Source organism: Myotis nattereri, assembly GCF_964212035.1.
Source record: "Myotis nattereri genome assembly, chromosome: 8".
In the NCBI taxonomy this organism is placed as follows: Eukaryota; Metazoa; Chordata; class Mammalia; order Chiroptera; family Vespertilionidae; genus Myotis; species Myotis nattereri.
Genome location: NC_138083.1, coordinates 83,929,588 through 83,956,587, shown reverse-complemented (window position 1 = coordinate 83,956,587; position 27,000 = coordinate 83,929,588). Strand labels below are relative to the sequence as shown.

Sequence of the window (27,000 nt, the reverse complement as noted above, 5' to 3'; positions counted from 1 at the left end):
AGCCCAGCAGGGTCTTTCCTCTAGGACGGGGGTGGGAAGGCACTGGGGCGAGTTAATGAAATGTGTGACCCAATGGAGCAGGCTGGTTTTTAAGCTGATATTTCTGTATGGCCCGCGAATGAGGTTACCAATATCCAAATGGCCCTTGGCAGGGAAAAGGTCCCCCCGCCCCCCGCTCTAGAAGCACCCCCAAGAGCAGATGGAGGGCACAGGGCTGGCTGGCAGAGCCCCGGTTCCCATTTCCCTGCGGGAAGGCAAGGCTGCGAGGCAGGACACGGCCGCCTGTCCCCGGGGCAGTCAGCCCCTGTCCGCCTCAGCCCTCTGCTCAGGAGTCGGAGCACTGAACCGCGGAGGGAAGGCCAGCATTGTTGTCTGGTCACAACGGCAATCTCTGCCCTTTGCGTGGTCTGCTTAGCCAGGCCGCCACCACATCGCTGTTATTATTTATAGTCTGTTTAAGGTCAGCTTCTGATGACTCCCTTTGTAGGCAGAAGTTGGTGTTTGTTGTTTCGCCCCAGCTCAGCTTCCTCCTGTCACCACGTGCGCGTCAGGATCGCTGCCTGCTGCGCACAGGAGCGCCGAGCGCAGGGACAAATGCCCTCCCCACCAGTTGCCACCCAATACGAGGACAGTTAAGTTTGCACACAGAAGGGCTACGATCTGCAGGGAAGAGCCAGAATGGTCAGCCCAGGGCTTCCCGTCCGTCTCTGACCAGGGGCTGCCCACATCTCCACCCGGGGGGGTGGCTCTGACCACCTGCAAACACACGGTGTCCCCAGGGCCTCCCCTGAAGTTTCTACCTTTGATGGGCAGGGTGGTAATGAGCTCCCCAAGAACCCTAATCCGCAGGGGCTCACCCAGGGCCGCCAGGGCCAACGGGTCATCTGGGGCTTGGCCAGGGCCAGGAACAGGCACGGAGTCTGCGGGGCCGTGCTGTTCCTGAATCACTCAACCCTCTGCCCATCCACATCCTTGGCTGTCAAATAGGGCACGATTCTTTGTCCTTCATTTGAGCAGAACAATTGTAAGAGAACAAACAACAAAAAATTTTGGCAGCAAACAGAAAGGACTAGGCGCTGTCAATTACTCAAGAAATTATTAAGACAGACAACAGACCTGTCTTATAAACATTACATTTGCTAAGAGACGAGACCTTAACTGTTACCAAGAGCAGAAGAGACGATAACTGTGTGACACAATGGGTCTGAGCTGATGCTACAATGGCAATCGTCCTGCCTTATAAACGTATCGGATCAATAGGCTGTACACTTTAAACGTTCACAGGCTGTTTGTCAAACATGTATCTCCACAAACAACAACAACAAAATAATAAAGAAAAAAGAAAAAAGAGAGAGAGGAATGAAAAATGATTAAGAGCTCTCAGACCTGAGCAGGCAGCAGAATCGCCCGGAGGGCTTGCTGGAGACACCGCTCTCTGCCCCCTTCCCTCCCCGTTTCTGATTCAGTCGGAGTAAAGGTCAGCCGAGCATCTGCATGTCTAACAAGTTCCTGGCTGACCCCGACGCTGCTGGTCTGAGGACAACACGGAGAAACCCTGTCTTAAGGGCTGCAAAGGTGAGTGTGTTCTGCCCTGAGGATTTGGAGTGCGTGTCGCGGGGAAAGGTGCGAATGTGTGGAAGAGACAGACAGACACACGCACCGATGACGTGGAGGGGCAGCTCTTCTATAGATGAATACTAAATGCCGGAGGAGCCCAGATCACTCAACAGGAAGTGGGTTATCAGGGAGGAGGTGATCCTCAGGCAATCTGCAAAGAAGAGGCCTGCGGCAGGCAGGCACATGAAGCAGGGAGGACAGGTAAGGCAGGGGACGGGTGCTGCTGGATCACGGGCTGTTAATCAGTCCCAAGGCGAGAGCCCAGTGGGGAGTCACAGGAGAGAATCCTGGAAGGCGGGCGGGCCTTGGTGGTCAAGGCAAGTTTGGGGATTTCCTCTGGGCCTCGGGAATCAATAAAGACTTTTAAGCACAGCAGTTCGTTTGGTAAAACCTTTACCTTTCTGGGTCTCGGTTTCCTTGTCTGTAAGGGGGTGATGGGCGGAAGGCTGGGGGAGGCCTTTCCAGCCCTGACAGCTATGACTCAGTGGGCCCAGGGGAGGGAGTGGTGTCACCCAGCCAGTGGCCTCACCCTGCTGGCAGGCCCTTGCAACGCACAGGGACCCTATGGCACGCATACAGGCTTGGTCTGCCTGTCCATCTGCTGTCTCCAGAACCCTGGCCCAGCCTGGGAAGTGGAGGCAGACCTGAGGTGTCACACACATTGTAACCTCTCCTGCTCCCCGCCCACCCCCCTCCCTCCCCCCCGCCCTCCCAGGCTGCACAGAGCCCAGCGGCCTGGGATTGTGTGGTGCTCACAATGGAAGGAAGAGGGTGTAGGAGGGAGGTCCCCGGGCTGACCCTGGTATTGTTCTTGGGCCAGAAGAAAGCTTCCTCCCGCCTGGCCGCCACAGTGCCAGAAACAACGGTGTCCAGCCAGTGAGAGTCCGCGCGCCGGGGGGGCCGCCCGCCGACGGCGCGGCCTGGGAGCCGGGGCCCATTCACAAACGCCTGCTGCAGAGCACGTAGGCCTGTCCGCCCCTGCCCCCTCCGCGGCGGCCGCCGGCTGTTCCCAGTGAGAGCCTGGGGTGAACGAAAATAACCGCCTCTCCGCCCCCAACCTCTCCGCCGCCAGGAAGGAGCGCGCCGCCAGAAATGGCATCTGGCTAATAAAGGAATAATGGATGCTTCACACCCTGAGCAACACCTCCCTCTTCCCCTGCCTCGGTGGCTCCTTCCACTGACCACGGACAAAGGGGAAAAGGTGCCGGGCAGGATGCAGCCTTGTTTGAGCAGGCCCGGCCCCGGTGAGCAGGCCCGGGTGTTAACCAGCCCTGGAAGCGGCTCTAGGAACGGGCGGGCGGGCGGACGGACGGATGGACGGACGGCGGGCTCCGGCCTCTCCTGCGGGGGCTGCTCACTCACTGGGGGTGAGCGTGTGCAGGAGGGCGACCTGCCTCTGAGCATCTGTAGATAAGTTCCCGTAGGCCAGGGAGGGCCAGCTCCTAGCACTGCACCCGGGCCCCTCTGCTGACCTCCCCATCCTGAGCCCAGGGCCCTCCCAAGCAGTGAGATGACCTTTGTCCAGCCAAGGTCGAGACAGACGCAGACGTCAGTCTGGCCTCACTTGGGCCTGTTACTCCCCTCCTTCCTCTGACTAATCCAGCCCTTTGGCACAGAGCAAAGGATTCTGGGGATGATCAGGCCCAAAGCAGGGCATGGAGCAGATAACCTCTTTAAGGGGCAAGTCGTGTTTTAAGGGCCTGTCCCTAATGGAGTAAGAGGACTTCCTCCCCGGCCACTGTGGGAAGATGTGTGCATCCTAGGAATTCCCCAGGGGCCCCAGCAGCAGGACAGGACTGTCTGGGCCCGAACCCCCCGGCTGCCTAAGTCCTCCCTCCGTCACGCATTTCCTGGCCCAAGAACACTTGGTCGGGTCCGTATTTGGTCAACTGCTCTCTCTGCTTACGGAAACGTCCCTTCAGGACTCCTGGACCCCCGTTCTCCACAGTCCCCTTTCTTCGGAACCCCTGCTTGCTCACTTCTGCCATCCTTCTGCCAGGCCTTCTCTTTTCTCTCCATAGACCCACCGCCCGGCCACCCCCAAGGCCCAGGGCCAGGTCTGCCCCCTCTGGGAAGCGCAGACACACGCAGAAGCAGGAAACACACAGACAACCTCAAGACTGGCCTGGAATCAAGTCCCCCAAATGCCCCCAATCTCTGGGGACTGAGGTGGTCTGATTCATCCAGGAGGACTTCACGGAGGAGGTAAAACTTGTACAGGGCCACGGGGGTGGGGTGGGGTGGGGTGGGGGGAGATCGGGGTGAGGGCAAGGTCAGGACACGCAGGGCCGAGGCATGTGAGCACGTTAAGGGGCCAAACACAGCGGGGGAGGCAGGTCTTCCCTCGGCAGACGGCTATTTTTTAAGATGTCAGTCGTAGAAGGACCTGGGGAAACTCAACAGAATCTCCGCCCTCTACTCCCCACGCCCCACCACCCCCACCCCACAGGCGGGACCTGCTGGGCGGTTCCCAAGCACATTCCTGTGTGCCAAGCTCACAGCCTTGCGCTCGCTTCCCTGTCACCAGACCACGCGCATCTGCAGTGTTTTCTGGCTTACAAAGAGCTGTCACTGCCGGACCTGGTCTGCGTGGCCCTCAGCACCGCCTAGCGATGTAAGTCAGAGAGACTGGATCCCACTGAAGACCCGGAGCTCGGAGAGAGTGATGACGAGGAACCGCCCCGAGTTCTGTGTGTGGAGCTGCAGGGCTCGCCCAGGGCTCCGGCGAAGGAACCCGAGGGTGCTGCCACCTGTCTTAGCTCTCGGGGCGTTTCTTTGTTTATATTCTCCACCAGCGTTCGGCAAACTTCTCCCGTAAAGGGCCCGAGGGGAGGTGTTTAAGGCGTTGCTGGTGGTTAGGGTCCATGTCATAAATCCCCAGCGCTGCCTGGTAGCACGAATTCGGCCCCGGACAGTGAGCAGATGAGTGAACGGTACGGCTGTGTGCCCCTGACGCGGCTGTGCGCCTCTGTGCCCCCCTAATGGTGTCTGTGCGCCCCCGACATCGCCTGTGCGCCCCCTGATGCTGCCTGTGTGCCCCCAACGCCGCCAGTGCGCCCCAACACTGCCTGTAGAAACAGGCCGCAGAGTGTACGTGGTCTGTGGAGCACGGTCTGCCGAGCCCTGTCTAAGGCCCCGCTGTGTTCTGGATGCGTGAGTCTGCCCTATGAGAAAGGAGGATGTTCTCTGGACCTGGAGCCAGAACGCACCTGCTACCTGCCGTCCAGCTCCTGGCAACCTGCCCGCCCCAGGCCCTGCGACAACCCAGTCCTCACGGCCTGTCGCCTGTTGCCTAGGAACGTTCCTAGTTGTCACCAACAAAGTCTTTACCCCCGCCTCCCCCCCCCCCCCCGGTAATAATGTCTTGTAAAAAGACTCATAAATGACAAAAACACAAACAGGCTGGCTGCACAGAGCACGCTGCCCATTCCCAGGGGGCCTTGCTACCTGGCGGCCTCAGACAGGAAGCCGAGGCTGTGATGAAGAGCTGTCCTTTGTTGCAGGGGTGCCTATTTTTGTCCTGAAGGAGGAAGCATGGGGGGGCGGGGTGGCCACAAAGGCAGAGGGGCTCTCCCAGGTAAGCATGCCTCCTGGAGAGCTGAGGGCGAGTCTTGGGTCACAGGGATTAGAAAGAAGCCACTGGGAACCTTTCCCATTGAAAAGAAAGGAAAAGTCACTTCTCTTCCTCTTTCAAGGGTGGCAGCAGGGGTCTCTCTCTCCATTTCTAGTGCTTTCAAAACAAAAAGAAAAAAAAGGATATCCACGTTCTTGCTCCCGTTCATTAAGGAAATGACATTCCCCACTAACTTGCTGTACGTGACTACGGTCGCCAAGAATGAGAACAGCTTTCTAGCGCCTCTTCCTCCTCCCACCGCAGACACGGAGGAGTCGGGCGGCCTGAATTCCAACCCCCACGCCCCACAGATCAGCCGTGTGGCTTGGGACGAGGTATCTGCTCCCAGTTCCCGCGTCTGTAAGATGTCAACGATAGCCATACCCATGCCTCGCAGGGAGCTACATGCGTTCAGAGATGACGTGCAGACACGCGGCCCAGACAGGACTGGATTCGTGGGAACCAGAGGGAGAGGCATGGGGTGCTGGGGCCAAGTCCCTCTGGGACAGGAGCCAGTCAGGGTGCACTCAGTCACCCAGTAGCTAATGGGCCCCTGTACGCGACCATGCGGAGCTGATTTCCAGGGCAGAATGCAGACCACAACATAAACAGAGCACGTGTGTGAGAGGCGCCACACAGAACAGAGAGGGGTGGGGAGGGACGTTCAAGGCCTTTCTGCGAAGGTGACAGCTGACCAGAGCCTCGCTCTCCGTGAAAGGAGATGGTCGCAGCCTGCGCCCCCCAGGGAAGGCGTGAGGATAAGCGAGATAAGAAAGAGAACGCGGTGACATTCGTCACAGTCCCCGGAGCATGGATGCGATGCAGTCGTTGTTGGGTGCTCAGGAGGGGGCAGTGGGAAGTCCAGTCCTCTGGCAAGCCAGCGGCCCCTGCGCTTTAACTCAGTCCGTCACGGCTAAGCCCAGGCCTGGCTCGCAGAAGGCCGCTCGAGCAGCACTGCAGACCCAGCGCATGAGGTCGGACGGTGCCTCCGAGGGACCAAGAAGGGACATGAAGCGGCACTTTGGGGAGGAGGAGAGGGCCTCGGGGAGCGAGGGCTTTTCACGTGACTTTCACATGATGAACCTATCCCAGCATCTCGGGGTATGTTAACAACCCCATGCCTGCGCGTTAGCTAGCCTGGAAGTTTCCAGAAGACTTGGCTACAGAGCTGGCGTAGCCCCGGGGAACAATAAAGTCACTCCTCCCCATCGGGAAGGCTGGGAACCCAGCTACAGCAGCTTCCATCCAGCGTCCACCAACCCGGTTTCCAAACGGTAACAGCGCCCCCTGCTGGAGAGAGAAGGCGGCTCCTGCATCGGCCCCCACTGTTGGTCTGCCAAGCGCTCTGTGGCAGAGGGGAGTCCTGGCCATCGTTCTGGCCCGCAGTGATTTTCATTCTGAAAGCTTGTTGATCCCTCATCTTGTTGTTATTTGGGGCCAAGCATGGGAACGGGTGCTGAACCCCACGTCTCGCTGTCTCCTCCTCTGGCTGGTCTCCTGTCCTCTCTCTGGGTCCCGTGTGAAGAGTACGCCTGGGGCACACTCTCATGAGGTCAGACACCCCGAGTCGCCTTCCCTGCGTCTTCTGGGCCCCTCCGTCGGGAGTGCCTTGGGCACATCCGTGAGCCCAGAAATGCCACCTGACTCGGGGTGTTTCTGCTCAGCGTGTGTGCCGTGCCCCCCTCACACGGGACTCACGCGTTACACATGACCAACCTGGGCCCGTCACCAGAGATCAGCGTCACGGACCTGACAGGTCAGAGCGAGCTCAGAATTAACTGCAGGCAGACACAGAACTTAGTTTCAAAACTTCCTAACAGGAAGGCAGAAAGGGAAATAAGTGGGACTACGCAGTTCCTATTGTCAGGAAAAAGCAAAACAAAACAAGACGTACTACTTGTCTGACAGAGAAGTCAGAACAGTGGTGAAAAGTCTCCTTTCCCAAAGCGTGGGCCAGACACCGGCAGTTCAGCAGCAAAGGCCTCAGCTGGGGTTTTGTAAAGAGAAGCGCGCGGTGGGGAGGGAAGCCCCGAGGCCTGGGCCCCTGCCCATGGGAACCCAGGAGCCACCGGCCAGAAACTGCTCAGTTTCCAACCTCAGGGGAAGGGCCCGGGGTGGCGTCTATGCTAGAGGTGCGGGGCTGCAAGGTGAGGACAGGACCTATTCAGACTCGATTTCCCACCTTCACAGTGCACTTCGTGGAGCATCCCCGGCTTGGATTACGGAGCTCCATCGCCGCCTCTACTCAGGCTGCCAGTGCCGGTCCATCCCAGGGCAGAAGCCAACACGCTGTGACTCCCAAGACCCACACTGGCGGGACCTTCCCCTGCACGCCCCGGCGAAGCCGTCTGGGTGGGGAATGCCACCAGCACCCCTCACTGGGTGGGCAAGCACCCTCCTTGCCTGTGAAGCTGATAGAGGCTTCACAGGTGTGCCCCCTGGGTGCTGCCACGTGGTCCCGGGGTCTCAGGAGTGAGTGTGGGGAGTCCCCCCACCAGGAATGTCAGGCCTCTGCACAGCCAACAGGTGCTTCCCTACACCTGTGTGGCTGCCTCTCTACGACCTCATCTGCTCCCTTGCTCGGGGCAGGAAGGGTCTGAGTGTTGCTTCCGGTCATTTTGGGGACAATTTACATGTTGAGCACCGAGGCAAGGATACCTCTGGCGGCTGGGGACGAGGGACTTTCCACTGCCAATGTCAGATGGTGGAGCCTCGGGAGCGGCACGCTGGTGCCCTCTAGTGGGAGCTGACTGCGGTGCAGCCGACAGTCCTCAAGGCCTCTGCACCAGGTGCACCGACCCTGGGCCACACTGGGAGCAGGATTACAAATGATGGGGGCTGGGAGGTCCCCATCACTGTCAACACGGCGGGACAGCCGACTCCTTCCACCCCACGTGCTGTTCACAGTAGAGATACCAAAAATACAGGAGGGACCCCTAAAACCCCATTCTAAGCCCAGCTGTATGGGTTTTAGCTTCTACCCAGCCCTACGGCTTCACAGCTGGGAACCATGACTGATGTCCCCCCAGAAACCATGTCACCACACTCAGAGCCTCCAGCTTCCCACCCGAGCCCAGAGCTCCTGGGAGCAGTGCTGGCTGGCCTCAGCGCACCAGAAGCTGCCGACGGGTCGTGGGCGCTAAAATCTAGCTGCTGGCTATCACCTCCCCCAGCTCACCTGACCTTCTCCCTCTGCTGCCATTTACGAGGAAGCAGACCTTGGGGGTGTCACCATCAACATCAGCCCTTACTAACCAACCAGGTGCCGTTCCTGGGTGGAGAACCATGCTGGGAAAATGGGGCACCTGCTGTCTGCCCTGCTGCTGAGCCCCAGCGATGGGGGTCCCTGAGGGACAGCACTGTGTGACTCACCCCCGAGACGCTCTGCCTGCTGTGGAAGTACAGCCGGGGGGACCATCTGGATAGGGGGTCCTTGGCTTTGGCTGGAGCAGGGGTTGGATGGGCACCCAAGTGTCAGCATCTGAGCTCTGACGAGGCCCTCCCACTAGGACCACTCACGGTGAAATGGGCCCCATGTGTGACTCTCAGTGAGTGAGAAGCCAGAGCTCCCTGCAGATCAACAATAGGCATTAATTAAGTCTGAGGGCCACTGGGCCCTCCGCACACACATCCCAGTGGGACACTCTGGACGTGGAGGCAGCCGCCCCTGCACACACATGGTACATCCGGGGATGCTTTGTTGGAGGTAGGGGCCAGCAGGAGTGCCCAGGCCCAGGCCCAGCATCGGGACCTGGGAGAAGGGGAGTGTGCGAGACGTTGCCCCTGTGCCTACCTGCCAGGCTGGGAGGACCTTCTCGATGTCATTCAGGTTGATCCCATCCCCATCTTCCAGCTTCCCTTTTCCACACCTGGAGCAGAAAAGACAAAGACGTTGAAAGGATGGCACCTGCCTGGATCCTGCCCCGCCTGGCAAACAGGAAGAGCTGGGTCCATGGGGTGATACCTCGTCCTGCCCTCCCTCCAGGCCTGCAGAACCAGCCTGCCCGCTAGGAGGAAATGCCCTGGTGACCGGACGCTTTGCCTTCATGTCCTCTGTGGCCAGGTGACCCTTCAGGCTGTCCCCCGCCCCCACTGGCTACACAGGCCTTCATGGAGGACAAAGGACTCATGCAGATGGGATGCTGAGACCAGCCTGAGGGTGGGGCACAGAAGCACCATAAACTCCTTGCTGACAGACCCCCAAACCTGTCACAGCTCTGCAACAGCCTAGCATCCCGACCAGCACACTACAGAGAAATGAATGGAGAGAGAGCAGCTTCCTCCAGGTCACCCAGGCCCCAGTGGGGCTTCCTTCTTCCTTGGCCTCACCCAGGGCCAGCCCACCAGCCCGCCGGCCCAGGCGCCGACCCTGTCTTCCTGTCCTCTGTGGCCAGGTGACCCTTCAGGCCAAAGACACACACCCTGACTCACTGCCAAAGGTCCATGTCTCCCGCACGCTGAAGGTGCAGACTCTGGCACCAGACTCCAGGGGTTGGAACCCCAGCCGCACCGCTTACTAACTGGGTGACCCTGTGCAAGTCACTTAACCTCTGTATCCGTTTCCTCGTTAGAAAAGTTGGGATAATAATGTCTCACATGATAAGGTGAGCGGAGGATTAAATTAATGCATCGAAGTGCTTAGAACCTTGCCAGGCGCATGGGTACACACACTTAATATACCATATTTAACGGTAAATATATTCTCACGGTAAGTATAGGGGGCAGTTAGATAAAATGGTAATAAAATAAATAAGGTAAATACATCGCTGTCAGTAGCACTGCCTCTGCTTCTACTACGATTACTGTTGTCATTGTTACTGGGGAAGAAGAGCAGCACGGTGGCCGAGGACACACATCGATTGTGGGGCCGCCCAGGGTGGGGGCTCGGGCGTGGGCTGGCCCGAGGTAAGCAGTGCACAGGCTGGGCCCTCGGCCACAGCAGTGCTGGGTCAGGGGCAAGAGAGGGCGCGACGGGAACCCAGAAGAGCCGGGTCTACAACAGTCTGAGCAGAGGGAGGGAGATGGGCCGGGAGCTGGCCAAGCAGAGAATCTGGGAGAATGTCCCGGGCAGAGGGCAGCAGGGAGGACGAAGGCCCGGAGCTAAATGCAGCACGATGCCAGCAGGACATCAGCGTTCGCGGGCTGGAGTAGCGGGAGAGGGTGCCAGGGGTGGGTAACGGATGATCAGGAGGGCCAGGCTGGAAGGATATGGGGGTTTGGCAGGCGAAGCTGGGGCAGGAGGGGTGAAGGAGGGAAAAGAGGAGGTTCTTGCCTTTCAGACCCCCACTCTGGCCTTGGGATGTGCTGGGCTGCAGATGAGGTAAAGAAAGGTCTAGACCAGGGGTGGGTAAACTTTTTGACTCGAGGGCCACAGTGGGTTCTTAAACTGGACCGGAGGGCCGGAACCAAAGCATGGATGGAGTGTTTGTGTGAACTAATATAAATTCAAAGTAAACATCATTACATAAAAGGGTACGGTCTTTTTTATTTTTTTTAGTTTTATTCATTTCAAACGGGCCGGATCTGGCCCGAGGGCCGTAGTGTGCCCACGGCTGGTCTAGACACAGCCTGGCCAGGGTGGCTCAATGGCTGAGCATCGACCTATGAATCAGGAGGCCTGGTCAGGACACATGCACTGGCTGTGCGCCCAGCCCCCAGTAGAGGCCATGCAGGAGGCAGCCAATCAATGATTCTCTCTCATCACTGATATTTCTGTCACTCTCCCTCTCTCCCTTCCTCTCTGAAATCAAGAAAGGGCTAGAAACAGCCAACTGCCTTTTCACTAACACATCTGCCTGGTAGAGACAGGCTGGCCTGTCTAGCTACCAACAGCCTGTCGTCATCTCTGTTTCATGTGTGTCAGGGCAGGGGGAAGGAGGGGCGTGCGGACAGGGTCGACTAGAATGGCTGACACCGGCTCCTCTAAGTCACGTGTGCGTACCTCCACTCTGGCTCCAGCACATGCAGGCCCCAGCCTAGCACAGGCCTGGCCGTCCATTCTCCCGTCACGCCCCAGGTGGTGTGTGTGTGAGAGTGTGTGTGTGGTGGTGGTGGGGGGAGGCTGTGTTCCCCTGGCCCTAGACCCACCCTGTCCGGGGCTCACCCCCCTGGATGACTGCAGGCTTGAGGGCAGAAGGTTGGTGGAGACCAGCTGACTCACTGTTGCCAACAGGGTTTCCAAGGCAACAGCTGATTCCAATTCCTGTCCCTCCGTGGATACCTGGGAAGCCTTGGCAACAACGTGGTGCCCTTCTCCTGAGATGCTGCAGTGGCTGGGCACGTGGCGTCCGCCCCAGTGCGGCAGGGCTCTAAGGGGGCACCGCCCTGGCCCAGCCACAGGCGGCCTCAGGACGCTGCACCCGACTCCCTGGGAGCAGGAGGAGACAGAATCTGGCCACAACTAGTGACTATGGGAGCCTGGCCTGCAGCTGGTGAGGGGCTGTGGCCGGTCCCTCGGGCTGCAGAGGGGACATGGTGCTCAGCTCCGGGAACATCTCCTCCCCTGAGTCATCTGTGGCCACTGCCAACCAGTGTTTTGTTCTGTTCACGTGTGGGAACTGGTGCAGACCCTCCGAGAGCCTGACTATGACGCGCATTCCCCATCAGACACCTTCTGTTCTCCGGCCTCAGTTTCCCCTCTGGTTTCACCATCCACGTGCTCCCAGGGGACACGGGAGAGATGGGAGCTTCCCAGGGATAGGCTGTGTCTCTCCCGAAGCCATTCCCAGACAGCTCATCCTCCCCAGCGCTCTCCACTCCGACCTCTTCGCAGTCATGTGACTACGTGCCTGGCAGCTGATTTCACAGTGCGCACTCTGTAAATGTCTACACCACACACCGAGCCCTATTTCCCTGCACAATCTCAGTCATGAATAGGTGTGTGCTTCCTTTTCATAGCAAACAGTCCTGCTGGGCAGGGGGCTTTGTTTTATGCAGAGAGAGAGAGAGAGAGAGAGAGAGAGAGAGAGAGAGAGGGAGAGGGAGAGAGAGAGACACTCACAGTACCCAGCACCATGCGGGCACCTAGGGGGCCTAGCGACTGGGCTTCAGAAATGCAACATGCCGTTCCCATGGCGCACCCCATGCTCAACCTCGCCCACAACAACGCAGATGGGAGCGTCACCTCCGCTGAAAACCCGCTCCTGGCGTGGGAAGGTCAGCTTTCCTAAACTCAGCCGTGTGGGCTCAGCCCTGCTCAGCAGCAGCGCAGGAGGAAAGGGGCAGCGGCTGCGGAATGAGGGGCTGAGCGTGCAGTGAGCAGCGGACAGCGTGAGGCAGGGCCAGGGGAGCCTTGGGCCGGGCTTCTGCTTTGCTCTACCGCCTCTAACAGGGTGCTCCATGCTCCAGGCCATCTTCCTCTCTACGCCCCCCAAAACGACCCCAAACGTTCTGATGGAATCCACACAAACAGGACATTGAAAAAAAAGGACATGGTGAGAGGCTCCGTCCCCTGGGAGAGGCTGACATGCATGACATACCTCTCCCTAGAAATATGCACATGCATACGCTTTTGCATAAAGTTTTGAGGGGGGAAGCCGATTCAGGGTTACACTGGACGGCATCAGAGGCCTTAAATCACGGCTCTGCCACTTGGGCGGGCGACTGGGTGAGGTCCAGCCTCTCTGAGCTGCGTCCCTCTCAGCTCTGAAAGGAGGATGAGCACATCCTGCCAGGTTGCTGCTCATTCCACTGTGGTGAGACCAACGCTGCCAAGAGAAGGGGTGGGTGGGACAGAAAGTGGCAGCAGGAGGCCAGATGAGAGCAGGAAACTTACGTTCAGACCTAACGCGACAGGGAGACAGGAGCGGGCAGGGAAGGCTCGGAAGGAAAAAGAAAGCCACGAGTATAACTTAAAAAAGAAAATTACAAATGTTCACGAGGATGTGGAGAAATCAGAGCCCTTGTATGTTGCGGGTGGGAAGGTGAAATATCCAGTACTTGTGGAAAACACTGGCAGTTCCTCAAAAAGTTAAAACACCGAATTACCACGTGTGATGTTGTAATCTAGAATAATGAAAGCGTAATGTGCTAATTAGACCGGACGTCCTTCTGGACAACCTTCCGGACGAAGCTGGGGCAGCGAGGGAAGCCGGTGCCGGCAGCCGGGGGAAGGCCTACTCTTGCACGAATTTCGTGCATGGGGCCACTAGTTTATAATAGGAGATATTTGCTCTTCCTCCCCAGTCCTGGCACAGAGCTCCCCAAATCCTGGGGGGGTCCTAAAGGATGGAGGGATTTTGTGTTAATGAGGCGACTATAGAAAGTCCCTAGGCAACGTGAGGAAGGGGAGAAGGAGGGTTAGAACTTCTAGTTCCATCCCCTGACCTCTGGAGGGGAGAGGGCATAAGATTGAATTAATCGCCAACAGCCATTGATTTAATCAATCATGACTATGTGATGAAGCCATAAAAACCCAAACAGGGCTCTTTAAAAGGGGAAGGCAACAGTGATGCACGAAATAAGTAGAGGGTGAGACATCCCAGTGAAAAAGCATCCACTACACCAGTGGTTCTCAAAGTGGGGTCCCGGGACCAGCAGCAGCCCTGGGAATCTGTTAGAAACACACACGCTCACACCCCACCCCAGACCTCCAGACTCGGGGGGTGGATGCAGGGATCTGTGTTTTAACAAGCCCCCGGGTGGTTCTGGTCAAGTGTGAGACCCACTGCACTAGGCTACTGACGTGCAGGGTCAGGAAGGGAGTGGGCAGTGTGGCTGAGGGATGCAGGAGGCCAGGGAGCCTGCAGGGCTGAGGCCAGGACTCATCTGTGTGTCCCTCAAGCAGCAGGACCGCCGTCCTGTCCAGGGAGAGGCCCCTCTCAGCTCTGGTGCAGCCACAGCTGTTTTCTCCCCCGCTCCCCCCCTGTAAGAACCCCCTCCACACCCCAGCTGCTGCCCCTTACCCTTCGCGGTCGATGTGTGCCAGGGGCTGCTTGGGCGTGTGTCGGAGCCTCCGGTGGAACTGGGTGAAGTCCAGCTTTTCAGGCTGCAGGTCCCAGGTGGCACCACTAGAGGGCGAGGGAGGGCAAGACATGAGAGGCGAGTGGGAGGAGACAAGCCCAGCCAAGGAATGGAGCCAAATGGAGCCTGTGGTGTCAGCTCTGGGGACTGGCCAGCCGGGTGTGTCTGGAACCTGCTCAGAGCCAGACAGAGAGGAACGAAAGGGCCAGGCCACCCATGGCCTGAGGGGTGGACACCAGGGCAGGAGCCCATTAGCAGCCCGTGAACCCTAGCCAACACCTGTTCTTCCAACCTGGTCCATCAGGAACCTTCTAGATCAGTGGTTCTCAACCCTCTGGCCCTTTAAATACAGCTCCTCATGTTGTGACCCAACCATAGCATTATTTTCGTTGCTACTTCATAACTGTCATGTTGCTACTGTTATGAATCGTCATGTAAATATCTGATATGCAGGATGGTCTTAGGCAACCCCTGTGAAAGGGTCGTTCGACCGCCAAAAGGGTCGCGACCCACAGGTTGAGAACCGCTGCTCTAGAGTCTGAGCCACTGAAAACCCCTCCTTCCTCCAGATTTCCCTGCTGCCAGCCCCACCTGCCTGACCCACCCCAGGCTGCCTGACACCCGGAGCCATCTCCTCTGCTCCTCTCCAGTCCTCCCTCTGCTCCCCTTCCCTCCTCTCACTTTTTCCTTTGGATACTCTCTCCTCCTCCTTCTTCCCTCGGTCTCCTTCTTTCCTCTCAGCCTCCTTCCTCTTCAGCCTCGTGCTGTAAGCTATCTCGCACCCTCTGGTTCTCCCGCATCTTCATCAGTTAACTCTCAACATTTCCCCAAAGGCCCCATGGGGCATCGGACACGTAAGCTGGGGTCCCAGCCAGAGCCACACACCACACAGAAGACTGGAGCTCACCTGAAGGAGTCGAAGGTGTTGGCAGCCCAGATGTCTGTGCCCAGCATGTCCAGAGAGTTATCTTTGCTGCCGTTCTAGGAGGGGGGCAGGGGGGAAAGGAAGGGGCAACGTTATTTGCTTGGCCGGGACACTGAGAAGAAGAGGGGGCTGCAGAGGTCTCCCCGCCCCCTCGGCTGGTCATCCTGGGCAGCTGGGAGGACTCGGGTGGACGCCTAGCCTCCGCCCAGGCACGGCCGTCGCCTGGATGGTGTGTGCCGGAGCTGTGCCATCAGGTACAGAAACGGCTCGGGTCTCGCCGCCCCAGCCCATGGCTCTCTCCTCCAAGCCTCCACATGGACGAGCTGCCCCCAGGCACACTGGAGGGTCCCCGTGGGGGTCAACTTCCTACTCCCTGAAATCAGGCGGCGCTGAGCAGCCCCCACTGACGAAGGCTATGCCAGCAACTGGATTTCTGTCACCCAGCTCCCGTCTCCACACTCAGACAGTTCTTGCGAGGCCCAGCCACAGACGGAAAACACTGCTCGCTCCAGCTTCTGTGATAGGGCTTCTCTGCCCTCCCTCGCTCGTTAGCCCTGCTACCCACTGTCCATCCTCTCACTCTTTAAAGGCAAAACCTCCTCCTCTGCTCATGCTGAATGTGCACATGCCTTGCGACCCAGGTCTGTGCGCCCAGGTGTGAACACACGCGGAATGTGGGCGGACATTCACCAACAGCAGGCGGCACAGAGGAAATCCCCGAACGCCCACCCGCTGACCACACAGATCCATCGTGGTGTGTTCACATCCCGGACTATCACACAGCAGTGAGGATCAACACATTAAAACAGCACAGCACGGCATCAATAAATCCCACGTGGAGTGAAACCAAAGAACCCATGGTTCATCCATGGCCCCAAGTAAATTTTAAGCTCCTCGACTGCCACCTTCTCTTCTGGTGCCCCCCGTGGCCCAGCGAGGCATGCAGTACGTCCACCTCAGCTGCCTGCCAACCGACGGAGCAGATTCTACCCTGTAAGTGGAGCAGGCGCCGGCCAGCTGCCTGTGTGTCTGAAAGACTAACTCACAGGTGAGGATGTCAAGGGCAATTTTCTGTCCGAGGGCTTCAGAGCCAATCAAAGCCCCTGAAACTGGAGAAGTGCCTGGAGAGTCTCCCCTCCTTGAGTTCTGGACATCAACCCTCAAAGTCTACAGCCTCCGACACACATGCACACGCCCACCTACACACCACCTGTTCCCCAAACCCTTGTAGTGCCCAGAAAAAATAAAAAAGCCAGAGGGACAGGAGCCTGGGAACAGATGGACCCACACACAGGCGGACTGCAACCTGATTTCTGGAACTCAGCAGGAGCCAGATCCACCTCACCCTCCAAACCACCCGAGCCCGCTCCCACCGAGGACCCACACACAGGAGAGGACAAGCTGAGGAGAGAAGGTGCCCAGGGCTTGCTTGCTCCCAGGCCCCCCTGCCTCCTCGAACCTTCTGTTTGTGCCTGCAGAGGCCTCGCTTCCTTCTGAGCGCACAGGTGACGCTGTGTCGGTGTGCGACTCGCACGCAGGCCCTTCTGTGAAGGGCGCTAAGGCCACACACAGCTGCCGAAGCCGTGGGGCTACATTCCTCTTTGGGCCACTGTGGCCTTCCCGGACTCAGAGGAAAAAACAAGTTTCTTTCCACCCCCTCCCCCAGGCTTCTGCTACGATCCGGCTAAAGACCCTTCGTTCCTTATTCTGCACTTTCCTCGACGCTTGTGCCCCGTGAACCCACAGCATATACAGCACGTACCCCGATGGCAACCTTCCTGACTGCTCCGCTGCAGAGCTCCCCACTGGTGTCCTAGCAACACTGATCCGCTGGCCCTCACGTGTCAGGGTGCATCCGAGTCACCTGGGGAGGGGAGTGCTGATGGCTTAAATTGTGTGCAGCTCGAGTGGTCCATGGACCATGCTTTTGGAAACACTGGATGTTAAAAAGAGTTTCAAGGGGAGGAAAAAGTTTTTTAAAAAAAGGCTCCCTGGTCGAATGTTTGGGACACAATGAAATCATGAAATAAATTATTTAATAGCAGAACTTCTCAGTGCCTTTATTGGCTTTACATGGATGCTGACTCTTCAAATGGGGTGCAGTATAGTGTGCAGTATTTCCCAAACTCTCTTGGCCAGAAATCTACCCTGCCCTTCCTCTTTACAGTTTTTCAGAGCACTTTGCAGGACTAGGGTTCCATGGAACCCTGCTTAGGAAACAGTCATCTAATGCTCTCTCTGTTAGCTCTCTTCTCCAGTTAGTCTGCCATCTTGCCAAAGGTAGAAACCCTGGCTTGGGCCTAGCTGGAATGGCTCAGTGGTTGTGTGTTGACCTGTGAACCAGGAGGTCACAGTTCGATTTCCGGTTGGGGCACATGAGTGGGTTGTGGGCTTGATCCCCAGTGTGGGGCGTGTAAGAGGCAGCCGATCAGTGATTCTTTCTCATCATTGATGTTTCTGTCTCTCTCTCTCCCTCTGCCTTTCTCTCTGAAATCAATAATATATATAAAAAATAAACCCTGGCTTCGCTTTTTTTATTGTATCTCCCTGCCCACTCCCCTCCCCCGAACCCATCCTAACCTTGGGACCCAGCATCATCAATGACCTATTATTTATCAAGGACTCAGAGGCCAGGCACTGAGAGCTCTCCATAAAGCCCCCCTGGCTTCTTCAAGAACACACTCCAGGCTGCAGTTCCTGGGCTGGCCTGTGAGCACAGCTTACCTCCGAGCCCACCCACCCCGCCGGGCTCCGCGGCCCCCGGCCCTGCTCCCCAGGTTGCTGCAATGCCAAGGCTTCGAGAAGCCCATCAAAAACAAGCACCCTTTTCAGGGGATCGTTGTTAGCACTTAAACGCGGCTGCACACTTCACAACGGCCCGTTACTGGCAATTAGGGGCCCCATGCCAGGGCGAAGCATGCTGCTCTCAGCGCCACCACAGAGGGCTAATGAGCACTTTAAACAGTGTGGAAGGAGAAATGGAAGTGGCCTGCCCACGGGCTGGGACACTGAAGCTGCCCGCGAGAGGCCCCCTGGGAGCACAGCTACCCCAGCTCAGGGGAAGACAGACCCCAGGTGATGACAACAGCAGACGAGGCAGCACTCACGGAGGCCAGGCACCATCGAGCACTTTACCTCTGTTACAGCCCTAGGAAGCCAGTGTGGTCACCCCCATTTCCCTGAAGAAACGGAGACCCGGAGACGTGTCCGTGTTCACAGAGCAAGTCCCAGAGAGGCCCTGAGTTCGTGCTCTTAACCACTGCGGTGTGCAATTATTCAGATAAACTCCGACCCCACTGCAGATTTCCATAATGCAGTCACATACCCATCCCCCACAACTGTTTGGGTCCTCGAGTCTGTCTCTGTCGTGTTTGGGAAGGCAGTGCTGGTGGAGAGGGTACATCTGCTGTCGTGAAGTTGAGAGGGAACATGGGGTGTGTGAGCTGTCTGAGTGATTGAAACAAGGTGGGAGTCAATCCCTGTACAGTAGAAATACATGCCAAGGCAGGTGTAGTGGAGGGAAAAGAACCCTCTTCTATGCTGCTTTCTTTTCTTTATTAACACAACTAAGAATGACTTTTGTGTGTGTGTGTGTGTGTGTGTGTGTGTGCGCACACACACACATGCATGCGCATGCGTTGACAACTCTAGTCTGCAAGGGTTTAGAAACTAGATAGAACCTGGCCAAAACAGACACTTCCTAGGGCTGGGTCTAAAGCTGCTCTCAGACTTTGAGGGTGACTTGGGTTTGCTTCAGCAAAAAGGAAATAAGAAGCCAAGTACAGAGGGCGGTGGGGAAAGGCAGGGCTCAAGGAGAAACAGTTGTGTCCTGTGCATATGCGTGCATGCGCGTGTGAGTGTGCGTGTGCGTGTGCATTCAGCACCAAGGACAGCACCCACATGCAAGTGGGAAAGCCTATGATGGGCCCCCAACAATTTAACCCCCTTACAGTAGGAGGGCCCCTGAGAAGGGAGCATGGCAGAGCAGAGCCAGCAGAGAGGACCTCCTGGGAGGCGCCAGCGCTGAGTTCAGGAGCAGGAAGGCCATTTCTATCACTCTGGAACCTGTCTCTCTCTGTCCATTCTGTCTCTTCCCTCTCTATCCTCACCGTCTTTGAATTAAGACCAGGGAGAGGTGGGAGATCATGACGAAAGCCTATGGCCAAATATATCTCCTCTAAGACAAGGTCACTTCCAGAATACTGACACTGATACAGTCAAGATGCAGAACATGCCCAGCCGAGTGGCTCAGTGGTTGAGAGTCAACCTATGAACCGGGAGGTCACAGTTTGATGACCATATGCCTGGATTTCAGGCTCAATCCTCAGTGGGGGTGGTGTGGGAGGCAGCCGATCAATGATTCTCTCTCATCATTCCCTCTCCCTTCCTCTCTGAAATCAATAAAAATATTTCTTTAAAAAGATGCAAAACATTTCCACCAGCATAAGAATCCCCCTGGCTGCCCTTTTATACCCACACCTACTTTCTTGGCTCCCCTCCTTCCCTAGCCTTTGCAAAGGCTAACCGGTCCCCACTTGAACAATGTCCCATAAATGGAATCAGAGAGTATGTAACTCTGGGGGCTGGCTTTTGTCTTTTTGTTTTTCACTCAGCACCATTCCCTGAGGGTTGTGAGTGGCAGGAGCTGGCTTCTCTATTGCTGAGTGCCACAGCTTGTCCCACAGTCACGTGGCTGAAGGACATGTGGGCTGTTTCCAGTTTGGGCTATTATCACTAAAGCTGCTATAAACATTTGAGTACAGGTTTCTGTGTGAACATAAGTTTTCATTCCTCGGGGATAAACAGCCAGGAATGCAATGGCTGGATCAGATGGTTCTTGCATGTTGAGTTTTTGAAGAATCTACCCAACTGTTTTCCACAACGGCGGTACATCTCCCCCAGCCGTGTATGAGTGACCCAGCAGTGTGTGAGGGGGCACATGCTGCACCCTCACCAGCGCTTGGCGTTGTTCATTACAGATGATCCGATAGGTGTGGGCTGATGTTCCCTTGTGGCTAATGGTGTTGAACGTCTTTTTGGGTGCGTTTGCCATCTGTATATCCTTTTCGGTGAAGTATGTGTCTTCGTGTATTTTGTCCATTTTTAAATTGGGCTGTTTTTAATGTGGATTTTTGGGAGTTCTTTATATATTCTAGATACTAGTCCGATTTCACATCTCAGTGTTGACATCTATGGCTTATCCCCTCTTCATTCAGTAAGAAATCTTCCCAATTCTTGGTAGCTCAGGTGATTTTTGACTGCACTCAGGGCACTTTCGTTATACGTTATGAGATCCTGAATCTCATTTAAATCTGTTGTAACTGGCTGTGGGGATACCACCCTGGCAGGGGAAAGGGGTCACGGCCACAGTATAACCAGTCCAAGGGTGGCTCTGTTGTTACAGCTGGTGGAGGCGAAGTTACAGGTCCCCATATGGTCTCCAATGACCCTGCCATGGAGGTGGCCTTCTTACCACTGGACAACAGAAGTCCCAGTTCTCCATTAGGCCTCCTCTGACACATCCCAGCAGGGAGGGGAGGGTGCCTGACTACTGCCGGGTGGGGTGCAAGTCCAGCTCCCCTACCTGGTCTCCGGTAATACCATGGGGAGGAGCATAAGGGCCCTTTCATAAGCCAGCAGGGAGGCAAGTTGCATCATTCTACTTGGCTTTCTCTGACACCACGCCAATGGGGGAGGTTGAGGCACCTGTCACAGCCGGGAGGGTGGATGTCCAGGCTTCCACTGGGTCTTTGGAGTGGGAGGGGCCGCAGTGTTTCCTGTGCTGTTAGGCTGGAGTAGAGCAGCTATTGTTTAAAAGTTTTCTGTCCTGCTAGGTACCTGCCATCTCCTGGGTCAGAGTCAATGTTGGCACCGAGGGTTTACCCAGCCTGCAGGCTGGCATAGGATTCAGAGGGGGTGGGGGAACAGCAGAGAAATCTGGAAAATCCAGACCTCCTATTGCTCTTGGCAGCTGTTTGGATCCAGTGGCTATTTCATGGAGACAGAGAACGTAAACAACGGAATACGTTGCAGAGAGGCTCGGAGGTCTGTGCAGCCCGATGCCTCGTTTCGCAGAAGGGATGCTGGGCGGCCGGCCTCTGCCCTCCTGACCCCTGGGACACTCTCCTGGTGCTTCGCTTTGCTGCCGGGCATCGTGATGGAACAGGGAAGTGCCCTTCTCTCACGCTCCTGGGAGTGTGGGATCACAGGCTGCCACCAGGACTCGGAGACACCATTTCTGACACGCCCCCACCTTTCCCAGGCTCCGCAGGGACCCGCCTGATAAGGAGGTGTGCTCATTAGGCTCCCGGCACCGTTTCATCACCTTGCTCGGCAGCCAACACGGCCAGCCAAGCCCTTCAGTCAGGAAGTCCTTCCAAGGTCTAATCATAGGCCTCTGTGTGAACATTCATTTTCTCTCCTTGGCTCCTCCGTGCAGACGGAGAAGAGCTGCTCCCTCCTGACCCCACACGACCTTCGTACGCCTGCAGCTTTCTTCCCTGAAATGCTAAACCCCAGGCCGGGACCTTGAAATGTTTTCTCATGCTTTGCTCTAAATCATCTTCATGCAGCCCTAGCTGGTTTGGATCAGTGGATAGCGCATCAGCCCGTGGACTGAAGGGTCCTGGGTTCAATTCCAGTCAAGGGCATGCACCTCGGTTGCAGGCTCGACCCCCCTGGCTGTGGTTGTGGCACGTGTGGGAGGCAACCAATCAATGTATCTCTCTCACGTCGATGTTTCTCTCTCTCTCTATGTCTCTCCCCTTCTCTTCCACTCTCTCTTAAAAAAAAATAAATAAATGGAAAAAAATGCCCTCAGGTGAGGATTAACAACAACAAAAAATAACACATCATCTCCATGCATTTCCCCCAACATGATGGAAAGGTGCAAACTGTATGTATTCCTCCTGGGGTGATGGACAAGTTCTCATGGGAAGAGGCTGCCAGGATGCCAAGAGTCCTCAGTACAGCCGGATCCCAACTGCTGCAGCTGGACAGGCCTTCCTGGGACTGTGTGTGGCCCAGTGTTTGATCTGAGCCTCCTCCTCCCATGTGTGGGACTCGGCCTACTCTAGGCTGCTCCCACTTTGTGCCTCGAAAAGGCTGCAGAGGAGGCAAAGGGATTTTGTTCATTTGTCTTGTTTTATATTAGTTGAAATAAAATAAGCAAGCCCAGAGCATGTCTAATCCCTGGACGGGGCTTGCATCTGGGCCCCACCATGGTCTGTGACCCACTACACAGAGCGTTCTGGGCAGAATGCAGCACCTTAGCATCCTCTGGCCACCACCTTTCCTGGGCACATGGGGCCAAGGAAAGGGAGGCAGGAGCAGTGCCAGAGCAGCCGGCCACCCTGGTCTCAATTCTAGCCTGTTTCCTCTGAAACTAATTCTCCCCCATGGGCAACTGTGGCGAAGTAGAACTGCCCTGTCATCCCAGTGACCTCAGAAAGCTCAGCAAGGTCGATGTGGCCAGAGGCATAGGGCCCACTAGGGGCTGGCTGCATGGACTAGATCTGGGCCAATGCTGGCATCATTATGAGCACCGACTGTGTGCAAGGCCCTGGGCCAGGGGAGTCAGGGAAGCAGAGCCGCCCTAGCTCCCATTTTTGGGTTGACCAGCTGGCTGAGGACACAGGCAGATGCACATGGAACAGCCTGATCACATCATGAATCTGCCTGGATGGGAGGCCAGTGGGTGTGCTTGTGGGGCGGGCGGCTGTCCCTGAGAGCTGGTCCTGTGCTCCGACATCTGGTGGACCAGGTTGAAGGGGGCCCTGAATTATGGATGGGCCAGCAGCATCCCCAGAGCTGCACTCAGCAAACGCCCTCTTCAATGGGCAGCTGTGGTTCTCCCCTCCATCAGGGAGCCGCTCCATGTGGGCAGGGGCAGCTGGTGAAACAAACCCTCACCAGCTAGGATTCCTCCATCAGAGGCCCAGGGTGGTGCTCCCACTGGAACGTGAGCCCTCGTGGACCACGGGGACAAAGGCAGCCCCCTAGATAGCACCGAATGAGAAGCAAGGAACTTGTCCTGACACTACTAGGCTGCACTGCCAGCCCCGAGCACCCACCCAGGTTGTACTGAGAGAGAAAGGAGCTTCTCCCTGGTTTACCTCACTCTGTTGTTGGTACCCTAATTAACTGAGTCACTCACGTATCAATATCAGGCCTTTCATCACTGAACCGAAGTCCTCCTGACCTCAGGAGACCCCATTCCAATCCAGCTCCTGCCTCTCGTGCAGCGTGGTGTGTAGCACACGGGTCCCAACCATAGCCTTCCCCCCAGGGGTCCGACTCAGGCCCCTCCTCCGCTCCGCCTGCCCAGGCTTCCGAACCCTGGGCCGCCTGAGGTCTGGGCCGCCTTCGGAAACTTGCATCTCCTGCCCGCACTGGGCACCCTTTCACACATCATTTTGTCCTTCTAAATGGCAGGGCTCCTGAAGGCAGGGCCATGCGTCAGGCCCACCAGGGCTTAGCACCAGGCCCCTGCACTCCCTGGCTGAGGAGTCTACAGGAAATCCTTCTGCAAACACATCAACTCTTTGGCCTGCTGAGCTGTGCTCGGCTCCGGGCAGCTTCACACAGCACTGGGGGTGTGGCCACACCAAGACTCAGGCCATGTAGCCGTCCCTCCGCCCAGCCAGCTCTCTGAAGGCAGGAGTAAGCTACTGCAGGAGCCCTTCAAGGCTCCCTCATCTCCCTGGACAGAGGCAGTGTGAGGCTGGGCTGGGGGATGGGGGTGGGAGGGGGGATAAATGTGGTTTTTTTCCAGCCTAGGGGTCACCAGGGATGACTCTGGAAGGCTTGCTGCTTCCTTCTCTCCTGGCCACACATAGGGATGGTGTGTCCTGGTCCCAGGACAGCTGGCTGGCCTTGGGGAATGGCCAGGTCTCTGACACCGCACCCCCACAGCCTGCCCCTCCCGGTCTTCCGCAAAACTATAGCAGACTCTCCAAAGTGCCCCACTGGCACCAGCCCCCCAGGAGTCCCCCTGTTTGTGGGACCCATCATCACATGGATGTGTGGGCCTCCAGGTCATTCATTTTACTGCTGAGTCATGTTCCGCGGGGAGCATGCGTCACATACCGCTTTCCATTCTCCCCTCAGTGGACATGTGGTTGTATGCAGATGTTTGTTATAGCACATAATGCTGCTGCTGAAAAGAAATCCTATGAATCTCTGCGTTCTTAGGAGGGGGTGCCTCACTGTGGGCTGGGCATTCAGGGGGAACTTCCCAACGGCAGTCAGCACCCATCCTCTTCCACTTCCTGCGTGCTCCACCCTCCACTCCTCAGGAGAGCCATGCTTTTCTGGCCTCCAATCCACTGTCGCCCGCAGGCAGGGAGGAGGCATCAGAAAGAGCAGCTAGACCAGGGGTGGGCAAACTTTTTGACTCGAGGGCCACAATGGGTTCTTAAACTGGACCGGAGGGCCGGAACAAAAGCATGGAGGGAGTGTTTGTGTGAACTAATATAAATTCAAAGTAAACATTATTACATGAAAGGGTACGGTCTTTTTTTTTTTTTTTAGTTTTATTCATTTCAAACGGGCCGGATCCGGCCCGCGGGCCGTAGTTTGCCCACGGCTGAGCTAGACCACCAGAAGGTGTACGGGGGACCTGCAGGGTCACCAGCGATGACCACCCTGGGCCAGCCCAGCAACCCGGACAGACAAGACACATGGCGACCCCGATGGGGCAGAGCTCTTCCCTACCTGCTGCGGGGGGGCTCGCCCTCGGGAGAAGGGACAGCTGCTGTCCAGCTGCCGGCTGCAGTCCGCTGTCCACTGCGGGGGAGAAAGGAGGGGTCAGTGATAGCAGGACATGCAGGCTCAGCCTCCCTCAGCCCGGGCCCCCCACACATGGCCCTGTCCTCCTGCCGCAGAGACAGGACAGAATCCTGCTCGGTCATCTGAGCAGGATTCCATGGTGGTGTGTTTATTATTGCGTTAAACGTTAGCCGGCCTCGCAGGCTAAGGTTGCTGGACACGGACCTTGATCTACGCCCTGTACAGGGAAAGCACTCTCTCTCTGCCTGACACACTTGGCCAACAGCAGATGCTTCCGACCAGCAGGCCCAGGTTGGCAGCTCTGAGTTCCACGGGGAGGTGACCCTCTGGTACACGTGGGGAAGGCAACCTAGATTCCCTCCACCTAAGCCCACCGAAGTGATGAAGACCCAGCCACACTCCAAAGTCAACCAGACGTGACACAGGGTCACTGTGAGCTTTGAACAACGGGCACCATGTTTGCCCACCTGCCCGCCTTCAGCCACGCTAGCCCTCTACAATGTCAAGGCCAGAGCTGAAGATGAGGCCTGTGTGTGTGTATCTTTCCGAATGCCCAGCTCCAAAGGATGATGGAGCTATGGACCGACAGGACAGCCTGGCCTTGGGGAAGAGCCCCAGACTGGCCAGCAGAGCCCAGACCCACAACGTCCCGCTGACAGCTTAGAGGCCTGATGTGTCCCACGGTGCGCCCCACCTTGACCGTCCCAAAGCCTGCCATACCACACTGGGGTCCCTGGACCCCACTCTCCATCCACTGAATCCAACTCTGTGAGGGCAGGGCCTGGGCACCAGCATTTTGACAAGCTCCCGAGTGATGCACCAGCAGTTTCAGAGCCGCTGATACCCATGTGACCTCCCAGGCTTCACTGCGTCACCTCTACAATGGACAGCCAGGCTGGGCGGCTCTGCAGGCCGCGATGAGGACGTCTGTAACCCATAAAACACTGTGGAGGTACGAGCAGCAGTAACAGTGGGGCCCTGCCTGTGTGCGGTGCTACCGAGCTCCATGGTGGTGCGTTTATTATTGCGTTAAACGTTAGCTGGCCTCGCAGGCTAAGGCTGCTGGACACGGACCTTGATCTACGCCCTGTACAGGGAAAGCACTCTCTCTCCGCCTGACACACTTGGTCAGAACTGGCAGTGAGTGTGGATGGCTCGAGGCCTGGTTTTGTAAACCTTGGCTGGACACACCTTCCTGACTGCGGGCCAAGGGCACGCCCTTTGTGCAGGAAAGATAGGTTATTACCATGCCGACGGCACGCCGGTGCAGTGTACTCTAGAGCAGTGCTGTCCCACAGACACAGCACGGGAGCCACAAACAGAGCCGCAGACGTCGCTGTCAATGACCGGCAGCCATGCTTTAAAAAAGTCAAATTAAGCGCAAGACTCCATTTTATCTCAACATATTTAAAACAGGTGATTAACTTAAAATGTATTGAGATAGTTCATATTCTTCTCTTCACATTAGGTTTTTGAAATCCACTTAGAGCCCACCTCAACTTGGACCCGCCCCATTGGGATGGCTGCCAGATGGGGCAGCCCAGCTGGGGGGAAATGGCAACGGTGGCGTCCCAGTCCCGGGGGAGTCCCAGCCCTCACAGCCACTTCTTGCCCATCCGGGCTCTGCACTGCGGAGGAGCTGATCCCTGCCTACTGTGACTCCTAGCCTCCAGCATCAGCTGGTTCGGCCAATGGGAGACAGGAAGAAGGGAGAAGTCAGTCAGTTGGTTCGGCCAATGGGAGACCGGAAGAAGGGAGTCAGGGCATCAGCTCCCGCCTCCCCCCACCTCAGGTGGCATTGCCAGCAGGGACAGGGTCTCCCTCATGGCTCCAGCCCTCAGCCTTCTGTGCATGACCCTGACCCTGGCTCTGGCAACACCTGTGCCTCAGGTGTAGAGGTGGTAAGGCTTCCTGCAGTTAAATCTCGGGTAATTTTGCTGCTCAGCTTTTTTATCATCCAGACCAACTCCATGGATTAAATTCCCTCTGTCTAGATATTTGCAGTCTCAAAGCATCTCCCCAAGATATTTATTAATTATAGGGGGAAAAGGAAAAACTGAGAAATCCATCAGACAAGTTATCGAGGATAACACTG

General features: G+C 56.8%; 1 protein-coding gene across 2 annotated transcripts in view; it reads right to left on the bottom strand.

Annotated features, from left to right (window-relative positions):
• The window catches only part of CTIF (cap binding complex dependent translation initiation factor), a gene marked incomplete at its 5' end in the record, with an annotated part of 237,691 nt that overhangs the window by 138,123 nt on the left and 72,568 nt on the right, over window positions 1-27,000 (bottom strand). The window contains 4 exons of one of the 2 annotated variants that reach the window (XM_081096536.1): window positions 9,024-9,099; window positions 14,134-14,238; window positions 15,099-15,172; window positions 24,831-24,902. In XM_081096536.1, coding sequence (XP_080952662.1) covers window positions 9,024-9,099; window positions 14,134-14,238; window positions 15,099-15,172; window positions 24,831-24,902 — 327 coding nt within the window. Of the gene's footprint in view, window positions 1-9,023; window positions 9,100-14,133; window positions 14,239-15,098; window positions 15,173-24,794; window positions 24,903-27,000 lie in introns of both variants that reach the window. The other variant, XM_081096537.1, reaches the window with a different exon arrangement.